The sequence below is a fragment of the Monopterus albus genome, unplaced genomic scaffold (genome assembly GCF_001952655.1).
Source record: "Monopterus albus unplaced genomic scaffold, M_albus_1.0 scaffold32.1, whole genome shotgun sequence".
NCBI classification, from domain to species: domain Eukaryota; kingdom Metazoa; phylum Chordata; class Actinopteri; order Synbranchiformes; family Synbranchidae; genus Monopterus; species Monopterus albus.
The window spans coordinates 1,904,504-1,928,655 of NW_018127912.1; the positions used below are offsets into that span (position 1 = coordinate 1,904,504).

A 24,152-nucleotide genomic window follows, 5' to 3' on the forward strand; every position below is an offset into this window, starting at 1 on the left:
TAGACACACATACTTGTACTTCTTCTATCTTCTATCTTAGTGAGGACCCTCAGTGACATAATGCATTCCCTAGCCTTAACCCTAGTCTTAACCCTCAAAAAGCTGTTTTAGAAAGTCAGGCCAGGCCAAAAAAACCCTCCACACTTTTTTGGTCCTCACTATGTAGCAAGTCCAAGAACACAAACACACACATGCGCACACATAAATCCTCATAGCCCCCCTTACCACCCCCTGTGAATAGAGGCTTATTGTCTTATAATGTGACCTTTGCCTTGAGTGGAGAGGCCTTTGTCCTAGCACAGAAGAGTCCATATTGTAAACCATGCCAGTCAGTGTCGTCCACACAGCTGCCAGAGAATGGGTGCAGATTGTTCAGGGTCCAAATTGCCAGCTTTGAGGCGTGCACTTGTGGTGTGTGTATGTGTGTGTGTGTGTGTGTGTGTGTGTGGTTGCTTGTGCCAGTGTATTTTTGTCTGTACTGTTAGTGTATTTTAGCTGCAAGCCTGTTTTTCAGAATCAGCAGATGGGCCTGTGCAATTAGACTCAGACGTCTTCCCCTGTGTGCACACATGTACACGTGCACACAAACAGACACACATAAAACCTTGCAGCAACATGCATACACACATAAATACACTCAGGGCTGGGCATGAAGCAGATGCCTCTGAAACACTAGACCTGACAGATACTGTAATGTAGACAGGAAACTGAAAAATGAGAATAGAGTTGCCAGGGCAACTGCTACGCATCACTCAAATCTATTAGGGCCGGGTGATGAGTCACTATTATAATTTACTTGACATTTAACATAATCATCTTTCCACTGATAATGATAATGTGTAATGTTGTTCAAGGTAAATCTTCTGAAAAACAAAGACCTAAAAATGAATGATATATTACATTATTATTATTATTTTATTTTATTTGAACATCTGACAATCTAAGGTAGTGGATCATGGTTCATTTCTTTGAACATGAGTTTATTTTTATTTTTATTATTGTTGTGGTTTAACAAATCTCTCTTGTTCAGGTTAATGATGAGAAACTTTTGTTATAGAGTTTTGTTATATAGGGTTGATGTATTTTTATAGGCCAGAAATTAACATCACCCTGGTTCCCTTGACAAAAAGCCAATGGGACCTTTTCATAGGCTTTTGGATTATTGTGGAAAATAAGCTTTGTGACAAACAACAACAGTTTATGACACTTAGACATTTTGTTCAGCAAGATAATCATCACAGATGAACACCACTTTTATGATTTTTGAAGCTCAAATACATTTGCCAGAAGTAAAGAGCTATTGTTAGGCTATAAACCTACACCATGGTCCTGTGACTTCAATGTCACCACCACAGCTTACAAGTTGTAATTAGATTTCCTAGACAACCTCTGTAGACTCATTTAGCTACTTGCTAGGAACGAGCTTTTTTAAGATGGGTAAAAGCATTAAAAATCACAAGTGGGGTATTTACTGGTGTATTTTACGTCATAGAACAAAACATGAAAATATATTGGCCTTGTGTTAACCACAGACCTTTTTTCAGGCATCTAACCAAAACACACACAAAAAAAAAAACATCAGAACTCAGGGCGAGTGAACCAGGAGTCCAAAAATGTTAACTCAGGTCTGGATTTTAGGACTGGTGCCATAGTTCGACAAAATAAACATGAGAATATTTGTGTGATTACTTGTCACCTTTATTATGTATATGAATATTGGAAAAGTCTTCATATAACATTATAATAATGATTTCTCTTGAACTGAATTAGTTATTTTACAAATAGCTTCAAATGAGCTGCTTTTCTTTGTCATAGATCATAGTAAACTAATATCTATCTATCTATCTATCTATCTATAATTGTACGCAGAGATAGAAGACCATTTAAATATCTCATTGTCTCCACATCGCCACATTTAATCTCACCAGTCCTCACCTGTCCTGCAGTAACAGATAGGCTCATAGAAATGAGCTTGTGACTGAAAGGTCATGATTTAAAATCTGAGTAGCACAGTAGCTGTGAAAATCCTGGCAGTTTAAATCCCTCAACAACTACCATCAGGGCTGTGACCTCTGGGCACTTAACCTTTAGCTGTTCCAGTGGAGCAGCTCAGTGCCCAATAGTGCGAGACCGGGTGGCTGTGCTGCGCCACCTCCCAGGTGTGACTGCGTTAATGTGTGAATGTGGTACGGCCTTCCTTCCTCTCAGCTACTCCCCCTCAGCCATTCATGCAAACATGAATGTGTGTCTTCTTTGTCAATGAGCCACACTAAATGGTTTATGACTTGATGGTTTACAAATGTGTGACAGTTATAATTCCAGGTTTGTGTGGTTACAATATGATTGCTGCTTTGGTGTATACTGCATCAGTGGTTAAATCCTGCTGCTGGTTTATTGTTGAAGTATGAGATGTGATCATGTCTGCTGTCTGCTGGCTGAGTATCCTGTTGACTGTGCTAAAGATACCAGTTTGTCCCTTAAGCACTCTTTTTCCCTCTCAAGATTGAGATAAGGCACCAGGGGGGCAAATGTACACATCCACACACCTACACACACACCTTATCAGACACACATGAACGCTGACGTAAATGCATGAACAGACTCACACATACGCTAATTACAAACACAAATACATTGCCACCAGAGTGCATTGGTACAACTGACACACACACACTCAGCTGACGACAGGGAATTGCCCACAGAGATGCTCTGTGTAAACAACTTGGAAGAAAGCATCTATTTAGGGCCACTGTATTCCTGGAAGGATAAACCATCTTATTTGTGTGAAGTGCTAGTGTGAAACAAAACAAGTTAAGGCAGTTACTATCACTGTCTCTTCCCTACAGTGTCCTTTCCTTTTTTTTTGGTGTTCTGATTATGTATCAGTGCTAATTGTATATCATAAATCTAAATTTCCAACAAACATCTGCACTCACCAATGTTTTCCCCCAATGTGTCTGTTTACCAGTTCGGTTATCTCTGTTGTTTACTGTAGAGATTTGCTGTTCTGATTGGGCATGTCTGTGCAGATCCCAACAAAATTATAAGTTGGTGAAGTGTTAACTCCATTTTTGTTGGACCTAGAAAGTCTCTCCATCCACTTTAATTGTCACACCTGTATAATTGTACGCACTTCAATGCAACGCTTACGCCTTAACATCTGTGTTTATGAAGCTCAAAATGTTTTGGTTTTTGGTAAAATTGTCATAAACGTATAAATTCAATTATATGTTGATTATTGAGGTCACAGTTAATGGTGTTGTTGTACTGCATTATATTCATAGGTGTTCCTAATATTTTGACCCTCTCATGTGTATGCCTGAGAAGGACAAAAATTTGAGACACATCTGAATATATGTATAGTAGTTCAGTACAAGTGAGTGTATTTTGGAGCATAAAAAGTAAAAACCACTACAAAAACTTAATTATACTTTATTTCGCACTTTATTTCATTACATGCGTAAAACTCTCCACAAAATCCATGAAAAGATTGAAAGCTCACTAGTTCCAACCAGAACTCTACCGAAATAGAGAAATGCATCAAGTAAACACAGTTAGAAAAACACACGTGATCTATCATCTGTTACATCGGTCCTGCTGAGCATGTGTAGTTTTTATTTGTTGTGTTTTACCATGGGTTGGTAATATTATACATATACATGCAGGTGTAGCCAGTAATTCCCTCATTGTCTGTTATTAGTTTTCCTTTTTTCCTTAGTGTTTCTATAGGCTACTCAGTGTGTTTTGGTATACCAGGTACTTCCTATGCACGATTGAACATGAGTCTGAGTGTAAACCTCAATTGATACTGCGTTTGTGCAGTGGTGCTATGACAGCTGTCACCTTTTGTTAATGTGCCGTTATTAAATTGTCAGATAGGGATATCTAAATCGGACTGTTTACACAATCTCTGTGTTCACAACAGATATGAAGTAGTAGTTAGTATCTGCCCTGTAATGAATGAATCGGTAGATCTGGGAGTGTGTTGTCCTGCTCCAAGTTATTCATATCAATAATTTAATTTGGAACCAGGATCTGATCCAGTATTTGGATCAAGAAGCTCCTGAAAAATACATTTTGCCAGATTAATTTAATTTCAATACCAGATATTTAATGGTCCAGAATCAGCAAATGGGCCTGTAGGTAATATAAGTATTGGATTGGTATGAGCTGATTGTTATTAATAAAGGGATCATATTAATATTAGGGCCAAAAAGGAAAGAAACCTGGATCAGGACACCCCTACAATGTAATTTTGCGTGTAAATACATTACTTTGACATTACTCTGAAAATGTGTGTTGCTATGCCAAATTTTTTTGAGAAGACTTTTGGTTTCTGATGTTCACCTTTCAGTAAAGAAACATACAATGAGTCTCTTCCATCGCTTCCTAGAGAAGACTAAATATGAATTTACACTCTCGTATGTATGTTCAGATATTGTAAGATGCGCACCCCACAGGCTTCTGTACAGTATGTAATCCTCTTATTCACTTCATGTTTTCGGAACTTGAATCTATCTAGTTTTAATACAATTTTGAAAGGGAATCAATGTTCAAGACCTCTAGCTACAACCTGAATATGAGATCTGAGCAGCATAAGATAAATCTTTGATCAAATTCTCACTGGCACAATTCAGCATTGATGAAACACGTGGTGTACAGTATGTACTTTTGCACACCCTAGTTTTCTTTCATTTGGACTTTATAACTTCACAAAAATAGACTATTCTCCCATTATTTCTGTACTATACTGCTATAAAATGATAAAACAGGACATTGTATACATCCTGTTAAATTTATTTCACTTCAGAACTTAGTTAAATCAAATCAAAATGTAGGAAAAAGCCATGATGAATAATTACAATGTGATTGAGCACATAATATTAATAACATGTACTGCACTGTATATAAAGTACAGGAAATGATAAACATGAAAAAATCTATTACAGAATAAATAAACATCTGTGGCCCAGCAGTACTCCTTTGAGTTAGTGTATTTTCAATGCATCTGCTTAATCTGATTTGTTGATTGGAATACATCAGCACACCAGGGATATAAAACTGCAATAAGATCCAGACCTGTGCCCTGCATGATTTGAATATGAAATGATTAGATTATTGATTTTGGTTATTTGGGTCTCTTGCCCCTGAGGTGATATTGTGGCAGCACAATCACCATAGCTGACATTTAGCACTGTGTTTACTTTTGCTGTCTCCATTGATTGCTTCAGAATCACCAACCATACATCCTGAAAAAATTGTATCATCAGTTGTTGGCTATTTCAGAAAAGTGATGGATACAGCTTATCAAAAATGCAGCAGCTGTGGTCTGTGCCAGTGCAGAAGATAACCACACTGCCTTGCAACTTGCAAATCATGGAACGGTGATTTCAAACACTACTGATTATCACTGTAAAGGAAGAAAATGCAATGCTTATGGGGGTTAAATTACACCAAAAAGGCCCTAAACATACAGCATGTTTGATAACATAGATACTATATTTGATGCTTCCTGCATGAGGCTGGTGACAGTGTGAATTTGTATTTTCCCTGCAAGCTGAAAACTGAAACTCAGCCGCAGCTCAACAGGGAACAGTAATAAGTCTTGATTTTTTACTTATTACTTTAATGTTGCAGGTCCATTTCTTGCTCTGAATACCCACCATTGCGTCTCTTCAGTCCCAGTATACTTTGAAGAAAATCTCTTCTTCACTTTATATATTTGGTTTTCTTTCTGGAGTGAAGTTAAAATGTAATGTCTAACAAAAGGGCTTGCTGACAAATATTCCCATATCACTGTGGACATCTGTCATGAGACGTTTTACACACATCATCGCTCTGAGCAGCACAGCAGTCAAAGAGACTCAAAAAAGACTGTAGTTTCCATGTTCTTCTACAATATGTGTGAAAGAAATAATTCTTTTTGAGTCCATCAGTGCATTTTCTTGCACAGGAGTCAAGGTGGCCGTCTACAAATGAATGTACTGCCTCTTTGGTAGATGTCTCTCTATTTGCAATGCCATTTTCTCAGCAGTTAGACAATCCAGCGTTAAGTGCCTCTTTTTATATTTATATACCAGTGTTGGTGCTTATGCATTATTAAATTATGAACAGGGCCCAGTAAGCGCTCCAGAAAGGCCTTTTTGAATAAATATTTCAAAGCTCTGATATACACAGTTCATATCTGCTCCGTAAGGCAAGAGGCAAAGGTTTGACCGTAATGTCTTATGCAGAAAACACATTTTTGTTCTAAGTGAATCATTGGAAACCACATTTGGACGGAGTGTTTGAACTTTAGTTTGCTGATTCGGAACAAATCTTTGAAAGTTTGAGCATGTGTATGTGGGATAGTACTGGGATCAATCTTGCATTTGTAGAGAAAGGAATCTCATTATCTAGGTCCTGAGAGTCTTCAGAAATCTTTCATGTGAGGTTATTTTGAAATGGAGAACAATGGGTGCAGAGGACTAGTAGATGGAAAATGTTTTTAATCTTCTTTATGATGACAACAGCGGATGATACAAGGAGGCACCATGACTAAAAAGACGGAATAAAAGAAAACAGTAGCAAGAGGGAAGAAGAGTTATAAAAGCAGAGACGTAAACAAGACTGGATGGCAGATGACAATAGGAGTGAAAATAACAGAAGAACTGTAAAAATAATTGAGAAATGGACAAAAAACCCCTCAAAAACAAGAGAACATTTGCACAATTGAGAGTGTTCTCCTGCAAGCTGAGCCCAATCTTTTCATGAGGGTTTAAATCTAGGCCATGAGTGTTGTATCCTGCCTGTGTGTCTGCCTTGCCTCCTCTTTAATGTAGCATCATTCATTGCTGAGGTGGCTGTTCTCTGTTCTCTACAGGGCAACTTTCTCCCTTTCTCTCGCTCTCTTTCTTTTCTCTTGCAAACACAGTCACATGCACACACAAACTTTGCCTCTCACTGCCTCTGGCTTTAAGTCTTGGTTTTGATGGATCTATTGTGACAGGGCTGGGTTTGGAGCACAGTGACAGAGAGGATGAGAGGGAGATGGCGAGAAAGGGTGGGATGAAGACAGATGAATCAAAGGGTGAAAAACAACAGCAGTGGCAGTGAAATTAACATCACTGCATCTCTAATTGACATAATTGATTGTATCAGAGACAGTTTTGTAAACCATTAACGTAGTGCTTATAGGTTTCTCAGCTGCACTGCCATGCAAAATTGAGGTTTCGCATACTGTATGTGTGTACATATGTATGGCTGAGTGTGTGTGTGTGTGTGTGTTTGCATGTGGCACATTTGTTTGTTTTCTGCATGTATTTATTTATTTTTGTTTTGTTTTTCTTGCTTTGTCATTACCTGAGGATACATAGAGCAACCTATTCTAATAATGACCAGGCCTGGAAAACTCCTACTAATACTTGTACTACCCCACAAAACTAAAAGCTACAGAAACAGTAATTCTGGAAGAAGGGTCTGGAGTGTGAAGGCTACTTAGCATTTGGCAGAAATAGTTTATCTGGCGTTACTGGTTTTTCTCCCTTATGATTATGTTTAGTCACCATTAATACTAGGACATTAAAACTGATTTTCAGTGACAGGTCAGAAAAAAGTCTGTTTTTTTTTTTATGCTACCAGATAAAATCATATACTGTATTGCTATAATTCTGTGTTGGGTTGTAACGAACCTAAGTTACTAATGCTACTAAAATGTTAGAGCATCAGTGAGTTTTCAGTGTCAGAAAACAGATAAGTAGAAGTCTGAGAATTATCTTTGGCTAAGGTTAGCTGCGAGTGTAGTCCGGCCAGGCTAAACTAGCCACAATCATTGATGGTTACAGGTACCCGTAATATTGCTTGTTATTTTATTAAAAGTTTTACACTATAAGTTGATGTCAAAAAGCCAGATTCTGGTCTTAGCTTAATTCTACTTATTTGGTAATAAGCAGGAAGTTACTGTGCTTTGGATATGTAGGGTAGCATACTGTATGTTTTGCTGTTTTAATTTCATATACAGTATGTCTTTTTAGACCTCTATCTTATGGGTCTTTAGGTTCTGTTTTATGAGTCTCTGTCCACATATCAGATGGTAAAGATGGGCAGGGAGGTAAAAGAGGTTATTAACTGGCTTTAAGACTCTCTTCAACTCACTCTGATAGCATTTGGCACTCCTGTTTTCTTGCTGCTTCCCGCCTTCCTCTCGGTCTCCATGCCTCTGTCACTCCTCCTTTATCTCATCTTTCCATCTCAATCTTCCTCGGCCTTTTTCCTTCTTGACCTCAGCCATGTATACACTGCTTCATCTCCACCCCCATCTTCTCCTCCGCCTCGCCTCCTTGCGCCATCCTTCCTTGCACATCTCTGCCTTAAGCCTGTCTTGTCTCATGAGGGAGGGAGAGCGCGTAGAGTTGATTAGACTGAAGCATTAGAAAGTTCAGAGCAGAGCAGAGCAGAGCAGAACAGACTGTGGTCTACAGCCGGCAGGCAGCGAGGAATCAAAACAGCAGTGCCATACAGACGAGGTGGATTTTCAGGGTGGTTTCAGTGCATCGAATTTCTGGGAGCATCGTCAGAGCAGCCAGAGGCAGCCATGTGGAAACTGCAGCAGTCTGGTCAAAGCCGGAGACTCCCCAGACGCAAATTTCTGACGGGTACCAAATATATAACATGGAGGGAGAGGATGAGGTTCTCAGCTTTAAACTACTTTGAACAGAAATGGTTTTAAAGGGATATAGATCCTTTTTAAAATAAAAATGTACAAGAACTTTTTTAAATGCAAAATGCAAGCCTTGCTCTGCTCTGTCACAGTCAGCCTAACTTGATAAAATAGAATCAATGCTTTGGTTAAATTATAAAAAATATTACAAAGAATAATGAGAATGAAAGTTTAAAACCCAGCAATGACTACGAGACAGACTGTGGGCATTCATTTTTCAATGAGGACCTGAAATTGAGACCACAGTGACTAAAACATGTCACACTGATGTGAAGGTGACCTATACCTTTAAAGCTACACTCCAGCACTCTGCAGTTTTGTTTTGTGACGCCACACAAAGGAATAACAACCAGCTCTTTATGAAATAAATTGCCAGCCGGGTCACTTGTCTTGAGGGCACGATGACAACTGTGCACATTCCTTCAACGAGCAGACCCCACGTACTCACATACATATGTGCACACTTACCTGTATCGTACATTAGAAAATAGCCAGTGGGAGCAGTCATACGTCATCTGGCCACACCAGCCAAATGTATAGATTCAAAATGAGGGACACACTGACAGTGACAGTGAATCTCATCGAGCTAAGATTTGCCCAGCGCGAACATGTTGCATTAATTCATATTAATTGTGATTTTAATGTGGTCCCCCACTTCCCAAAACACCCCGACACATGCAACATTAGTGATACATGTTGGGCCGACATGTCAAGACATTCGTTTTGTTGGGAGCTCACAGTATATTTTTCCTTAGCCTCAGGTCACAACGAGAGGCCACTCTCCACTAATCAGTATCTCAAGCTTCATCAGCACAGGGTAATTATGAGGGCTGGCGTTCTGTTCAGAATCACTCACGGTGGCTTGGGTGTGTGTGCATGTTGTATGTGAGCGAGTTTGTTTGCATTGTGTACGTGGTGTAAGTGTGTGTGCATGTGCTTGTTTGCATGTGCATGTGTGTGCTTGTGTCTTATGTCTCTCATTATAGGCTACAGGTCAGACTCCCACTAGCTATCCTGATTAGCCATCTCTTCAGCTCCACACTGCCAAATTAGCTAAGTGAATTTGTGTGTTTGTACGCGTGCGTGTGTGTGCGTGTGAGCATGGTCACTCAAAATCAGAATTCTCCCAGCCTGTCTACCTGCGCTGATGATAATTTGCCACATTACCCATACCCAGTCACACTCTGTCACCCACACAACCTCATTCCAACCATCTCCATCATGCACACAAACACACACACACACACACCCACACACCCACACAGAACGGTCCATGGTGGTTAAACCTACCTTAGCAAGCCAACTGGAGGTAATTTACCGTAGCTTGGCAGACACATGCCATTTTACTGAACACGGTGCATGGCCCCTTGAGCTTTGTTCTGCACAGACGTCTCTCCAACAGAGCACAGAACGAACAACTGAAGAGACTAGAGAGAGTGAAGAAAAGAACAGGTGAAGAAAAACTGAATCAAGAGAAGTGACAAGGGACCAAAGAATGGATGAACTGCTGAGATTTTTCCTATGCATTATACTGCAGTCTGCTGCGCAACAAATTGGTATGACTAACTATATACTAAGTGTCACAGAACATTAGCAGATGTATCAGTGCATTGTGTTATGGAGACACATCAACTTCTGAGCTCTTTCCATTCTTTGACTTCACTACACATCAGAGGCAAATATTGTACTTTTTACTACACTACATTTATTTGATTACTTTTGTTACTTGTTACTTTTCAGAATCTGATTAATAATACATTATATTTATTATCATCATAAGACTTTACTGATCCACAGTGGGATCTTCACAAACTACCCAGCAATACATAAAGTAATTTAATTTATAATCATATAAATTAGCTCCACTTTTGTACCAGCTACAGCATTAAAGTGATGTGCACAAAACTGTATTAATAATTATAATGTGCATTACTGGTAAAAGGTTTGGGCCCCATTCCTCATTCGTTTCAGTGAGAAAGTCCAAACTTGTGACTGGTAGTATGGTGTACTATTAAGTGAAATTTTAAATTTTATTTGGAACAGATTATTTTTGCCATTTCTGTTTTTACTTAAGTAAAGGATCTGAGTATTTCTTCCACTGTTGTCAAACGTATTATCTTACTGTATTTCATCAACAATGTCAACAAACAGTTTCTTCAAATTGAGAGGCTCTACTGATGATAAGTATGTTTCTTTCAAAACTGAAGAATTCCTCGTTTCTCTCAACTCTAATCAAGGAGAACATGTAAACACAGTTACAGAAGGACTACAAAAAACTGTAAAAATGACTTTCCCCCCAGTTTTATTGTTTCAACTACACTACAATCTACTTTGCTGACACAGAGTACTTAACGCACATACTTCTACATAGCACATATGTCATGCACATGTATGGAAATGACAGTAAACCTGAAATGTGAAACTATTATTGTAGACATGCACACAGGGTAGACTACAAATGCAACAACATCAACACATTTGAGACTCTGCCTGGAGGCTGAGGGAGTAGCGCATCTGGTCTCTTAGTGATACGCATGTGTGTGTCTGTGGATGTGCGTGTGTGTGTGTGTGTGTACACGTGATGGGCCTTGACAAGGTAGCCTAGGCCGGTCAGCACTCATTAGTGAAAGAGAGAATCCCCGAATGAGGAGTGCAGTGACAGGCAGGACTCTCCTTGGGGGACTACACACACATACACACACAGGGTTGGCTGCTTTGGTGCACAGAGAGAGCCCAACATCAATTAGTTCATAGATGCATGCAATATAGTCTGTAAGTATATTGGCCCTGATAAAACAGGAGATTCAGGGAAGGAGGATGTAGTCACCTATGCATGGGACACAGTCTGGGGAGCAGATTGGCCTAGTGCTGCAATCTAGTGCTATAACCGATTGTTGCTGAAAATTAATTAAATGTATTTAATAAGATCACACATCTAATGTGAATTCTAAACCTTTTTTGTCAAAGATGTAGTGCATTTTATATAGTATAAAGGTTGGTGGCAAATAAGTGTGAAAGGAAGAAACATTCACATGTTTATATCTTTGAAATAGTTAAAAGACGCCTACCAGGCAGACATATTGTATCTGGGGCAGAGATGGATAGAAACAGCAGGTAAATCAAAGGACCTGGATCCAGGGACAGGTATTTGTTTTGGTCTCGTCCTGCTTATTAGCTCATGTTTTGCTCAGTTTTATGCAGATGCTGCTTATCTGCCAGGGAGGGTCTCCGGTGAGATATAAGCAGCTCAAGATAGGAAATATTGAGCTCATTTAAATTATATAGCTCGATTATTTCATCATTTTAACAGTAAGTGGGTTCAGACGGTATATGTTTGCACGATCAACAGATAAACACAGGGTGGGAACACATCACATACAGTATGTTCTGATAATTAGCACCATGACTGCCTGTTTATTCATAATATTAACCCATCAACACATGGCATGGCTTTGGGTGATCACCACTGTTTATGCGTTATGGTCACTGTAGACGGAGCATGTGTGTCATTTTGTGTTATTGTCTGCTATGTGAGAACATACAGTAATTTGAGTGATTTGAGTCTGGAAGTGAGAAGGTTAATTAACTGATGGGTGAGATGGCAGCGGAGCATTCAGGGTGATGGACTAGCTTTTGAATAATGGAACAGTGGAATGCTGTGGCTGGTGGCGTCCGGCCATATGTCAGTGTATGCCTCCTGTGTCTAACTGGGGACAGCTGGTCAGATTGCTCATGTTCAGCTGAGTTAGGGACCAATCAATCAAAATGGGGCAGCTTGTTGAGTTGTTTAAGCACAAAGAAGAATAAAGAGCCGGATTCTATTGTGATTCTATCACTTTGGTACCATTAGGGATTTGTCAGGAACTGTTAGCTGATGTGAAATCACTCTCCAATGAAATCAGTTGCACCGTAGAATATTTAGAAATCTGAATAATTTTGTTAGCGCAACATTCAAGGTTTTTTAAGAGGTTTTAATAGACAGCCTGAGGTTATCCAAACTGTTAGTTTTGAATCGAGGGATTAAAAACCTTACTTTTCTCCCTCTGTTGATTTTGTTTTATTTTTAGTAATAAAACTATGCTGCTGTTTTAACCAGCACTTCATGAAAAGTATATTTTGGTATCAAGAGACCAGCCTGGTTAAGTAGAGGTGACCTAAAAATGAAAAATGTCAGATTCTGAAGCTCTGCAGCACCACATGATATTTCTCCAAATCACAGGTCAGTTCGGTTACTGTAGATTTTTAAATTCATGCAGAGAAATGATAGTTAAAACGTGTTCCTTTCAGCTGAGGGCAAGCCTTTACAGACTTAATCTGTCAGTGAATCAGATTTTGTCTAAATCAAAAGAAGTACCTCAACAGTAATCATCATTGGTCTTTTCCACTATTCATAACTCCATAATCAATGAACTGATTGGATAAAGACCATTTTATGTTGGAATTGTAGTTTTCTCCTACAATTGTTGCTAAAATTAACCTTAGACTGTGTTTTATCCTTATAATTTTAAACTAATGTTCAAGTTCAAGAATTTATTTTGACAGCTTAAAAAAGAACTGAGACGACTATGCAGCTGGTATCCTATTGTTTGCTTCTGGTAGGATCCTGTTCCCAGAGATTCAGATTCTGAAGGGTACACGTGTCTCTGGGTATATCTGTCTCTGTTCTGTCTGCAGCATGAGGCCTTTTGCCACTGTAGATGTTCAGTAGATGCATGTATATGTAGTTTTGTATGCCTCTAATGGTTATATAAAGGTTTGAGTCATTCTGACAGTTTCCATAAATAAAAAAAGAAAATCTGGTATTCCAATAACAGTAGTTGTAGCTGTCCAAAAATAAGGGAGCGATTGTTGCCAAATCAGCTATTTGCCTTCACCGCATGGCACAGTGGAGATAGCTGCTTATTGTCCTAGTCTCTGCTAGGCCAAAATGATATGGTCACACTGATCGATAGTCTGTTGCACATGATGTATTTCCCATGGCTCTGGCTGTCTGCCTTACTCCATCTGTCCCTGACTGTTGCAAATTTCTGCAGCCTCTCTCTCTCTCTCTTAGTCAGAGACACACACACACACACACACACACACACACACACACAGTCTAAAAGCCTGTTATTTGGAGCTGGATATCATTTCTCTTGAGGACAGTGAACATTTAGGCACAAAATAAGCGTGCTGTTACCTTTGAACTACTCCCAAGAAAAATGATGATTGCGTAATGGCTGAGTGATGCAATGACCCTTTTGCAGTCTTAAAAAATAGATTTCAAACAGAAAACTTGGAGTCTTTGACAGAGGAAATCGGTAAATGTCCTAGTCCGTAATGAGAAAAATAAGTGAATTTGGGCATGTGGAAAGTGATTGAGTTAGTTGTTGGCTGAGCGAGTGAGCAAGTGATTGAACGATGCCGGTCAACTTAATCAGCTTAGAAAAAAGACAAAATGATGCTTACCAGTCTGTCACTGCTATAACTGATTTCAGAGTCCATCCTCTTATTAATTGTTTATCGCTGATAGACCATGAAATGAACAATTAGATTGGAACATCAATACATTTCACACTTTAATGCTGATGTAGAATACCAAGTTAAGTGAATGCTAATAAAGACAGCAGCATCACTATGCAAACATTAAGCACCATTACCGTATGTTGTGTTTCCCCATTGTTTTTCCCCTATAGATCAACACTTAGCATTTAGTCTTGCATTTCATTCACAGATTTGTTGTTTATGGATTATTTGGCAGGTGTGCAGTTTCCTCTCCTTGTTAGTGTTTCATATTCAGCATGATCTCACTTTTTCCCAGCTCTAAATAATACTGTAATAAACAGAACTGCTCTTGATTTCTTTATAACAGGAAAAATGCAGGATAATTTGAGGTTGTTTAAGACAATCAAAAGACAGTTTGAGAGCAACTTAGCGAATAAACTACTTTATCTCAAACAATTGCATTTGGAATTACATTTTGTTCCGAGGCTATTCTGAGTTAATACTTTTCATTTACCACATGTTAATATACAGTTACTAAAGGAGGGTTCTGTTTAGATTAGATTAGATTCAACTTTATTGTCATTACCCATGTACAAGTACAAGGCAACGAAATGCAGTTTACCACCACCTCAGAAATTCCTTCTTCTAATTTTACTTTATCTGATATTCTATATATTCTTCATATTGTAGGGCAGTTGTTCATATTGTGTTATCCTAGAGTAGAGCGCTAGAGATAACAACAGTCGTCCTTATTAATCATTTCAAGCCCTCTCTTCTTCTATCAGTATTTAAGATAACTGTCTAGTCGTCAGCGACGTCTCTGCAGGAAGCTGCACTGGACTTGGTACAGTGCTGTTTGATAAACCATCAATCTTCCTCAAGTAAACAAAGCAATAGAGAATCTGGGAGTACTGTATAAGAACTGTTAACATATCTGTGCCTGTGATGTTTTTGTTTTTTGTGATATATGTGCTTTATACAGAAATCCAATACATAAGGAATCTTAACTTGTTCAGTGGCATCAAGTGAGCAAATCTTCTCTGTGTGTCAATTTGCAGGCCCGTATGGTGTCAGGAACATTGAGCTGTGAGAGAAACAGCTCACCGTAAGACTGTCTGAGCTCTGCAGGAAGTACCTCCACATCTTCTTCCAGGTCAATCGCAGACGTCATGTGGATCCGATGCCTGTTTTTCGTCTCAACCTTGTTTACTCCCATTGCAGTTGGTAAGATACAAGGCCATACATAGTACAGAATTAAACTAACAAAACATACATTTACTTTCAGTGTCAAAGTCACTTACAAACATATTTCTGTATGCGGTAATTTACAGTAAATGTTAGTTCCACACACACGATCACTTATCACAAACACACACACACATAAAGTGCAGATGCAGCCCCAGCAGGTTATCTGTATGGTTCCTGCTCTCCCCTGCGATGTTGGACTTTGAAGACTCCTAGACAAAGCTGTGGCCCACTTGGACTTAATCCTATTAGTGGCTGCTGTCAATCACACTGTAGTGATGAAAAAACTGCCACACATACAGTATGCAGGCACATTCAGCACACACACTCAAGCTTGTACTTGTTCACATACCCTTTGACATACATGCACACAGGCAATATGCACTCACCAGCCACTTTATTAGTCACACCTGTACAAGTGTATGCACTTCAGTTCAACACTTCTGCCTTAACATCTGTGTTTATGAAGCTCAACATGTTTCAGTTTTTGGTAAAATTGTATTTAGTATTGAAGTCATAGTTAAAGGTGGTGTTGTACTGGACTACGCTGCTGTATATCCAGAGGTGTTCCTTATGTCCTGACCCTCTAATGTATGCAACCGGCAATGACAAAAATATAAAAACACCCCTGAATATAATGTAGTCCAGCTTTAACTATGGCCTCAATAATAAACATAAAACTGAATTTATACATTTATGACAATTACACCAAAAGTTGCAACATGTTGAGCTTCATAAACACAAGTGTTAAGGTGGAAGTGTTGAACTGAAGTGCATACAATTGTACAGGTGTGACTAATAAAGTGGCTGGTGAGTGTACAGTACTTTAAATACTGAAATACCCAAGTGAACCCAGCCATGAGGGTTCTCTGAAGACAAATACAAGAGAGAGCATCAATTTTTGAACAAAAATTACAGGAAAACATTTTTTTTTTGGAGAGTTTTAGAATATATTTCTGGCATGAACACCGTTTAACTTGACAGAATGGACTTGCTAATCAAGTTGCTGGAAGCTGGAGCTGGAAAATATGTTATAATCGAACAAAAGAACCTCATCACAGTAGACCTCAAATAAACTGTGGACATTTCATATGTTTTAAAGAATAAAACAGTTGTTATTCTTTTTTTTATTATTATTTATTTATTTTGGTCAACCAATTACATGAAATGATTACACAAAACAGTGTTTTTAATGCTTGTCATCTCATCTTTGTCTGTGGCACCCAGCTCCAAAAGCTTTAGACAAAAAATGTGCTGTTTGTTCTCTAAGTCAGAAGACCCACATGTTAGACACCAACACTTTGGGAGTTCAAGCTACAGATCACCTTTTGAATGCCTCTCGTCTTTTCATCTCACCTTTTCTTGCTCCTTCTTTCTATCTGTCCACTTCTTTCGCCACTCACATGTTCTCGTTCCAAATGTAAAATCAATATCCTTTGTTTTGGGCTCCCAAGGCAATGAAAGTGTCTGAACAAGGCTGTGTGTAGCTGCCAAGTTTCTGTCACCACTTACATGACTAATGACAGGCACATTACAGTAACATACACTTGCCAGCTCACAGGTTATTATTGCATGTGTGCAAAGACAGAAAGCTAAATATTGGGATGTGTTTGTCTTAAGAGGTGCTGTTGACTGCACAAGCTTGCTTGCAAAAAAAGTGACAGAAATATGTGTGGACTGGGTCCTTTGGAAGTGCAGTACAGTTTTATAGCTGAGGCAGCTAATATTAACAGATGATTTAAAATGTGACAGAAGAGAAAGAATGGTGTGTGCAACTCAGGGCATTTACTGCTGCTTATTGAAGGCAGAGTGACTTTTAATTGGAACACTGACAGACCTCTCAGTGTCAGCGAATGCTCGTGCTCATATTATAATACTTTCTTTATGCCTGGTGGCGACACCCTGTAAGGCAACACTGTAAGACATTTGATCCAAAGCCAGTCTAGACAGCTGCCCTACAGTACTGTGTATTGATCCCAGCACACTTCAATTAACCCTCTCTTCAAAATTCACATTCATGCTCAAGAAGGTGAACATGATGCAGCCATTGAAAAACTAAAAAAAAACTAGCACTTACATTAATACAATAATGACCCACTGTCCAAAGCAGTCCCACTTTTTACACACACACACACAAAATTATTAAACTTCTCAGCCACTACTGAGACACACATCTGAATGTGTGTGTGTGTGTGTGTGTGTGTTCATTAAAGAGGGCATTTTCAGTAAATGTCACTTATATGTCAGTCTTATCTCTAAGCTAGCGCCTGCCTTTATCAATGTAGTGCCCTAAGGTACCAGCACCACCCAGATATTGGCTGCCCTGGCTGTAAATTTATGCCTCCATATGCCAGCATTTGTTTCTGTGTGTATGCGTGTGTGTGTGTGTGTGTGTGTGTGTGTGTGTGTGATGTGGTGAAGGGCAGTATTAAGCAGAGCCCGGGCAGAGTGTCATTGAGCTCATTCAGATTCTTTGCGGCATTCATGTAACTATGATGCTGCACCAGCCTATTAGAGAGCCAAGGGAGGGAGGACGAGGTTGCTATGGTTACTGTGACAGGGAGAGGAAGGAATGTGCCTTGCTTTTCAGGGATGTTGTAGGTCTGTGTTTGAAGTACAGGTAGATGTCTGTTCACTGTGTGTGTTCATACCTGCACATGTGTGGGTACACGTCTGTATGTGTGAATGTGCTGTTAAGAAATGATAGGGAAGGCCTTGACAGGCCTAGTACACATTTATTTTTCAATAAAAACAAAATCAAGCAGTCACACTCACATGGCCTGCAGCCACAGTCTACAGACACTAGTTCTGTTCCGATTTAATATACTGTATTTTATTTGTTTATTCAACAGGGACAATGCATATTAAGTATATTGCAGCAGATATAGCTAAAATCCCCTGATGTGGTTCTTGTGCAGTCAGTAACACATAAAATAACGTTATTTAAAATTAACCACAATAAACTCAGTTAGACTACAGCCAGGAGATACTGACAAAACTGAACAACATCAGTGAGCATCTCAGCTGATAACCTATCTGTCATGGGATGATGGCTGCTGTTCCCAGGGATTGCTGCCCCTGAGAAGAGAGAATAACAACATCCAAGCTACACCATAACAACTAAAATCCCAGGGCTAACCCCGCATCATCGATAACACCCAGCTCTAATCAAAAGGCAATATGTTTAAGCTGTGTAAGTAAACACATCATTAAAGACAAAAAGAGCGACATGTGTGTGACATATATTTTTTGAATATTGTCAATGCAGGAACCTTTTTTTGTTTTGTTTTTGGATGACAATGGCATAGAGACAGAAAGTCCAGCTGTAACTACACGGGAAATACTTGTTTGTAGCATAAGATAGGATAGCTAAATGTTGATTTACTGCAGGTAGATTTATAGGATCTGTTGTAAAAGAAAAGACATATTAAATCTGCATTATCTTTAAACACATTCAGCAGATTCAAAAACTATATGTAAAATAAACTTCTGTAGCAGTTTTGTTTGTTAACATCATAAATTATATAACGTATTAATAGAGAACTATTAATAAAAATACAATTGGATCAGTTTAGATTCAATCTCAGGAAAACTATTTTAATAAGTACCACATTATAATAAATACCACATACAACCAAAACTTAGCAACTGACCACTTGAGTGCAATGTCACATTGTAGTCCTGACAGGCCTTTTTCACACCAGACACTTTAGAAGTGTCACAGCAGGAAAAGCACAGGTGTAAAGGACAACATTTAAAATGATTGCCTTCCATGTAGGTGAGCTAGTTTCTGGGTCCTGGTGTTTTTCACCATACTGACACTGCTTATACTTGGGACACTTGATGGAATGATTGTACTCACCCAAGGCAAAAATTATATATATATAAGTTTGTGCTCTAATATGACAAACCAAAATGTCTGTCATGAAACAGGTCTGAAATGTGACAGCAGCAGAAGGTGAAACCTCTCAGCTCATATTTTCTTCATACACTTTTTTGTTTGCAGCACATGGTTTCTAAGAACACATACCTCTTAAAATCCCATGCCTCTTTGTATACCGCTGATGAGAACGATACTGCAGAAGCACCTGCAGTTCCCTATTGGGAAGATTTACACATTTTCCACTTACAGGGTATCTAGACTTAATAAGTCAATGGAAACTTGATTGCTGTTTGATGCTGCAGATGATTCATCATCCAAGAGGCTTCATCAGTTCTACTCATTAAACAAGCCGGGAAGAAAAGCAACAACAGTAAAACAATCTGGGACAGATCAGTAGATTCAATCTCATTGGAATTAATGGTGTTTCCTATTTCAGCACAGTAAGACTGGATGTATGCATCAAATTTGCAACTTCTGAGGAGAATCGGACATTGACATCTTTGAATAATCTCTGCGGCACTAAATGCCTGTTGAAACTGAGAGACATTTAAAACCATCTTTGTATCAATGTGTGTTTGTGTTTAGTCAATGGTCGTGCCCCAATCCCCATGGCAGTGGTACGCAGGGAGCTGTCCTGTGAATCCTACCCCATCGAGCTGCGCTGCCCAGGCACAGATGTCATAATGATTGAGAGCGCCAACTATGGTCGTACAGACGATAAGATCTGCGACTCAGACCCTGCACAGATGGAGAACACACGGTGCTACCTGCCTGATGCGTACAAGATCATGTCACTCAGGTCAGTGTATATATGTGTTTGAATGAACGAGTGATGCGGAAAGCATTCATGTGAGTGTGTGAAACCCATGTGCCACGTGACTCTAGAGCTCATGTGTAGAAAGTTTAGCTCAAGTCTCACAATTTGGGGATTCAGTGTCAGTTTCTGCAGTACTCACATGTTAACCATCTTTCACAAAGTTGACAGCAAACAACAGCAACGAAGTACATAAAACCAACACAACAGTGTAGCACACTTGTCAGACTTAGTGTAATGGAAAAAAGGAGAAAGGAGATGGAATCTGTGGAAGCCAGTGTAACCCATTAACCCCATCCCATGCTTTTCTGCTGCTCTCAGTTCCTATACATACAGTACAATGCCATACAGCTGCAGAGCCTTATCAGCCAACTGAAATGTTTAACACTTCCTCTACAGCTGGCCAGTGTGATTGCCTCTTCTGTTAGTTGCAATTGAAGCCAGGAAGAGCGCTCCACCATATTAGCAGTTAATCACTGAACTATATTTATAATGTATGCTTGTTTTAAATATTGTAACTTTAATAGTACACTGACTGGCCACTTTAATAGGCACACCTGTACAATTGTATGTACTTCAGTGCAACACTTCCACCTTAACATCTGTGTTTATGAGGATCAGAAGGTTTCAGTTTGTGGTGAAATTGTCATAAATGTATAAATTCAAATGAATGTCACTATCGGCTTTTTCCCGTTAGGGGTTGCCATAACGAATCGTCAATGTGACGAGTGTATAAATTCAAATATATATTTATTATTGAGGTCAGAGTTAAAGGTGATGTTGTACTGGACTACATTATATTCAGAGGTTTTCCTAATATTCTGACCCTCTCATGTACTGTAAGTATCTGGGGAGGACAAAAATAGAGAGACAAAGGCATTTCTTACTATAATGTGAACAGAGATATCCAAAGAATCAACAGTTGGGAGGTAACAATACCAAAAACTCACAGTACAATATTGTCATGATAAAAAGTCCATGATATGATATTTGATACAATATTTAAAAAATGAAGAAAGAATATTAAAAATGCTCCTTAGTAACACTAAATAAACTTTTTTTGTATAATGTATATGAATGTTTATAAAAGATAATGCAACAGTCAGTATAAAAGCAGTATTATCAATAAAACTGCATATGATTGCAGCAGCAGGATCTTGTAAGCAAATGAGTCACACTGATAGTGGATCAGGTAGGTTTAACGTTCTATGGTGGCCGGGCTGACCGGTATGCCTCCAACCACTGTGGGCAGTAGTAAGCAAACTGCTGGTGCACCAAAACAAGGGGAAGAAGACACCAAAATACACTTGGACAAGCCACATAAAGGTGAGATTTGTGCTTTACTGGAGGGGTTTTTCAAACGTCATTTTAACTTTTTCAAGATAAACGACTTTAAAGGCGGCTACTAAGTGCCCATCTTCATTAAAGTGTAGCGCACAGCCATGTCTTGACTTTTTCTATGCCATGTATCCAGGATTGACTCTGTCCTAAAAGGGGTTAGTATTCCTACTATCTGACAGTATTTGCAAATTGTTTTGTGTTTCTTTCTTTCGATTTCACCTGTTTCATTTCTTAAAATGGGAAAACGGAACTGCTGCCACACAGCAAAAGTCAACGATGGAGCATACACTATGTCAGTTTGAAATTCTGCGACCTGAACGCAGTTATACAAGCAAAATAACAACATGTAATAACCTGGTAGATACTGTCACATTCCCACGATGGTAACGAGAAATTGTTCTATTGTGAAGTTGTAAATATTGTTACATCCCTAGTCAGCAGTGCTACTGTAAAGTCTTAGGATAGGCCTACGGTTTAATATCCTTGTTAAGGTATGTTGATGAGAACTAACTGGAAAATAATGGCCGAACAAAAATAGCAGTGAGGGAAAAGCAATGCTTTGTGTAATGAGAATGTCTGGATATAAATAATTCATTAATGTCATCATTAGTATCTCAATTTTTCAGATCACATGTGTCTCTGACTTTGAGCTCTGTTTCCTGCTGTCCCATTATTTTCTGTCTTATCGCTTCTTTCTTTCAATATTGCTGTCATCTCCCTCTCTCTCTCCCTGTCCTCTGTCTCTTTACCAAACCACCTGTCTGTGTCGTGTGGCAGTGCTCTGACTGCAATTGCTTTGGCCTGGCCCAGTCTCTCCTCTCGCTCTGGCAGCTGCAGCTTGTGTGGCCACTCTCCTACAGCCCTTGCCATCCATAATTTATACATGTGCACACACACACATAAGCAGAGACACACAGCATGTGCCACACACAGCATACACTGCCCAGGGGCTACACCAGACTTTAAGCTCCAATTAGCAGAGCCAGAGGCCAAACTTAATCTTGAGGGATCCTCTGTGGAGGTGACACAGACCGGAAACAACTGTTTGTCACATATATTTTCAGGGTGTGTGTTTGTGTTCTTGTACTTGCTACATAGTAAGGACCAGAAAAGTATTCTTTGCTAGAGAGTGAGGACATTTTTGGAAAGTGAGGATGTTTTGGCTGGTCCTCACTTTCTGAAACACCTTTTTGAGGGTTAAGACTTGGTCTTAGGGTTCAGATTATACTTGGGGGAAGGGTTCGGGTTAAGCATTTAGTTCTGATGGTTAAGGTCAGGTTAGGGAATGCATTTTGTCAATGTGTCCTCACAACCATAGAAGTGTCTTACAAGAGGTTGTGAGTCTGCCTTTGTATGTATTTGTCTCTTCTCATAATACCATAAGTGTATGCATGTTGAAGGCTTTACTGAGGCTTTTGCTCACCTCACAGTAGGTCGGTGTGTGCACGCCCCCCCACACACACAGTCCCCCCCATTGTCTGTTTCAACATGTCTGCTTTACACTCTCTCAGTCCCTCTATATCTGTATCATCTCTGCATCTCTGGCTTTCAAGCCCAGCTCAACTGGTTGATAAAATCAGAGCATGTTCCGCCTGCCCAGTGTTTCCTCAGTATCACATTCTCTCTTTGTTTTCCTCTCTACTACTCTCCAAGGCCAGGGAGTGTTTGTATATATGTATGTGTGTGCGTGTGTGTATGCGCCCATACCGCATAATTGGTCTTGATATCAAAGCCTCATATCTCCAGAGGGTCTCACAAGGCTTCATGGGCAACCTAGAGAGGACCTGATATCGCTGCATTTCCCAGATTATCTCCCCACTGGGATACACTGGGTTGAAGGAGAAACAAAGCCGTGGCCATGAAAGTTACGCTTAATCTGTTTTAGCAATATAATGGCCTCACTTCAATGACTTTCTCCGTTTTATCAGGGTTTGAACTGAAACGCTTTTGTTTCAAAATGGCTACTGAGCATTTTTTGTTATAAGGTCTGCAGCAGCTTACGTCCATTTTATTCAGGTCTTACTTTTACTATTTAATTTAGAAAATATTCCTATGATTCCATTCCATTATGCTTTATTAGGCTCAACCATCCTGGTCCAAATCTCTTCCACTGCACTCTACAGTATATGTGTTTTCCAAAAAACAGGATCATTTTTACTGCATTTTTTAAAGCAGCCATGTTGGCTATACAGCTAGTTTGTGGTGAGGTTGAGTGTACATTAAAGTGTCACTGGGGAGAGTTATATCAAGACAGAAGAAGCATTTGTAGGTCTGGGTTTGTTCAGTTGTGCACAGGGAGAAAGCTGCAAGCCAAAACGGTGGAATGTCTACAAGTTATAGCGATCTATTGCCATAAAAGTGACTTGATGGCTTCTACAGAGATGCTTCATAGTGCACTCCTTGTCCCTTACTGATACTTGAGTGCTTCATGGACCGAGTACCTTTCAGCGCACTCTCTCTTATTCTCTCTCAGTCTCTCACACATGCATTCGGACACTTGAGGTTGCAAGTGTGGACACTGAAGAATGTGTAGGCAGTGCACACAGGCAGCACACAAACTCTGTTTTACTAAACCTGCCACAGCTAGCTATGTTGGAAAATTGCTTCTAGACTTCAAACAGACTTTCCCCCTGACACCTCTATACCACCTCTACCAGCTTGTCACCTTGTTTGCCCTTCTCCCTTTA

General features: G+C 39.4%; 1 protein-coding gene across 7 annotated transcripts in view; it reads left to right on the top strand.

Annotated features, from left to right (window-relative positions):
• The window catches only part of adgrl3.1 (adhesion G protein-coupled receptor L3.1), a 124,836-nt gene that overhangs the window by 14,345 nt on the left and 86,339 nt on the right, over positions 1-24,152 (top strand). For all 7 annotated transcript variants that reach the window (XM_020597166.1, XM_020597160.1, XM_020597162.1 and 4 more), the window contains 2 exons: positions 15,241-15,406; positions 19,896-20,109. In XM_020597166.1, coding sequence (XP_020452822.1) covers positions 15,352-15,406; positions 19,896-20,109 — 269 coding nt within the window. In that variant the 5' untranslated portion in view covers positions 15,241-15,351. The remainder of the gene's footprint in view (positions 1-15,240; positions 15,407-19,895; positions 20,110-24,152) is intronic.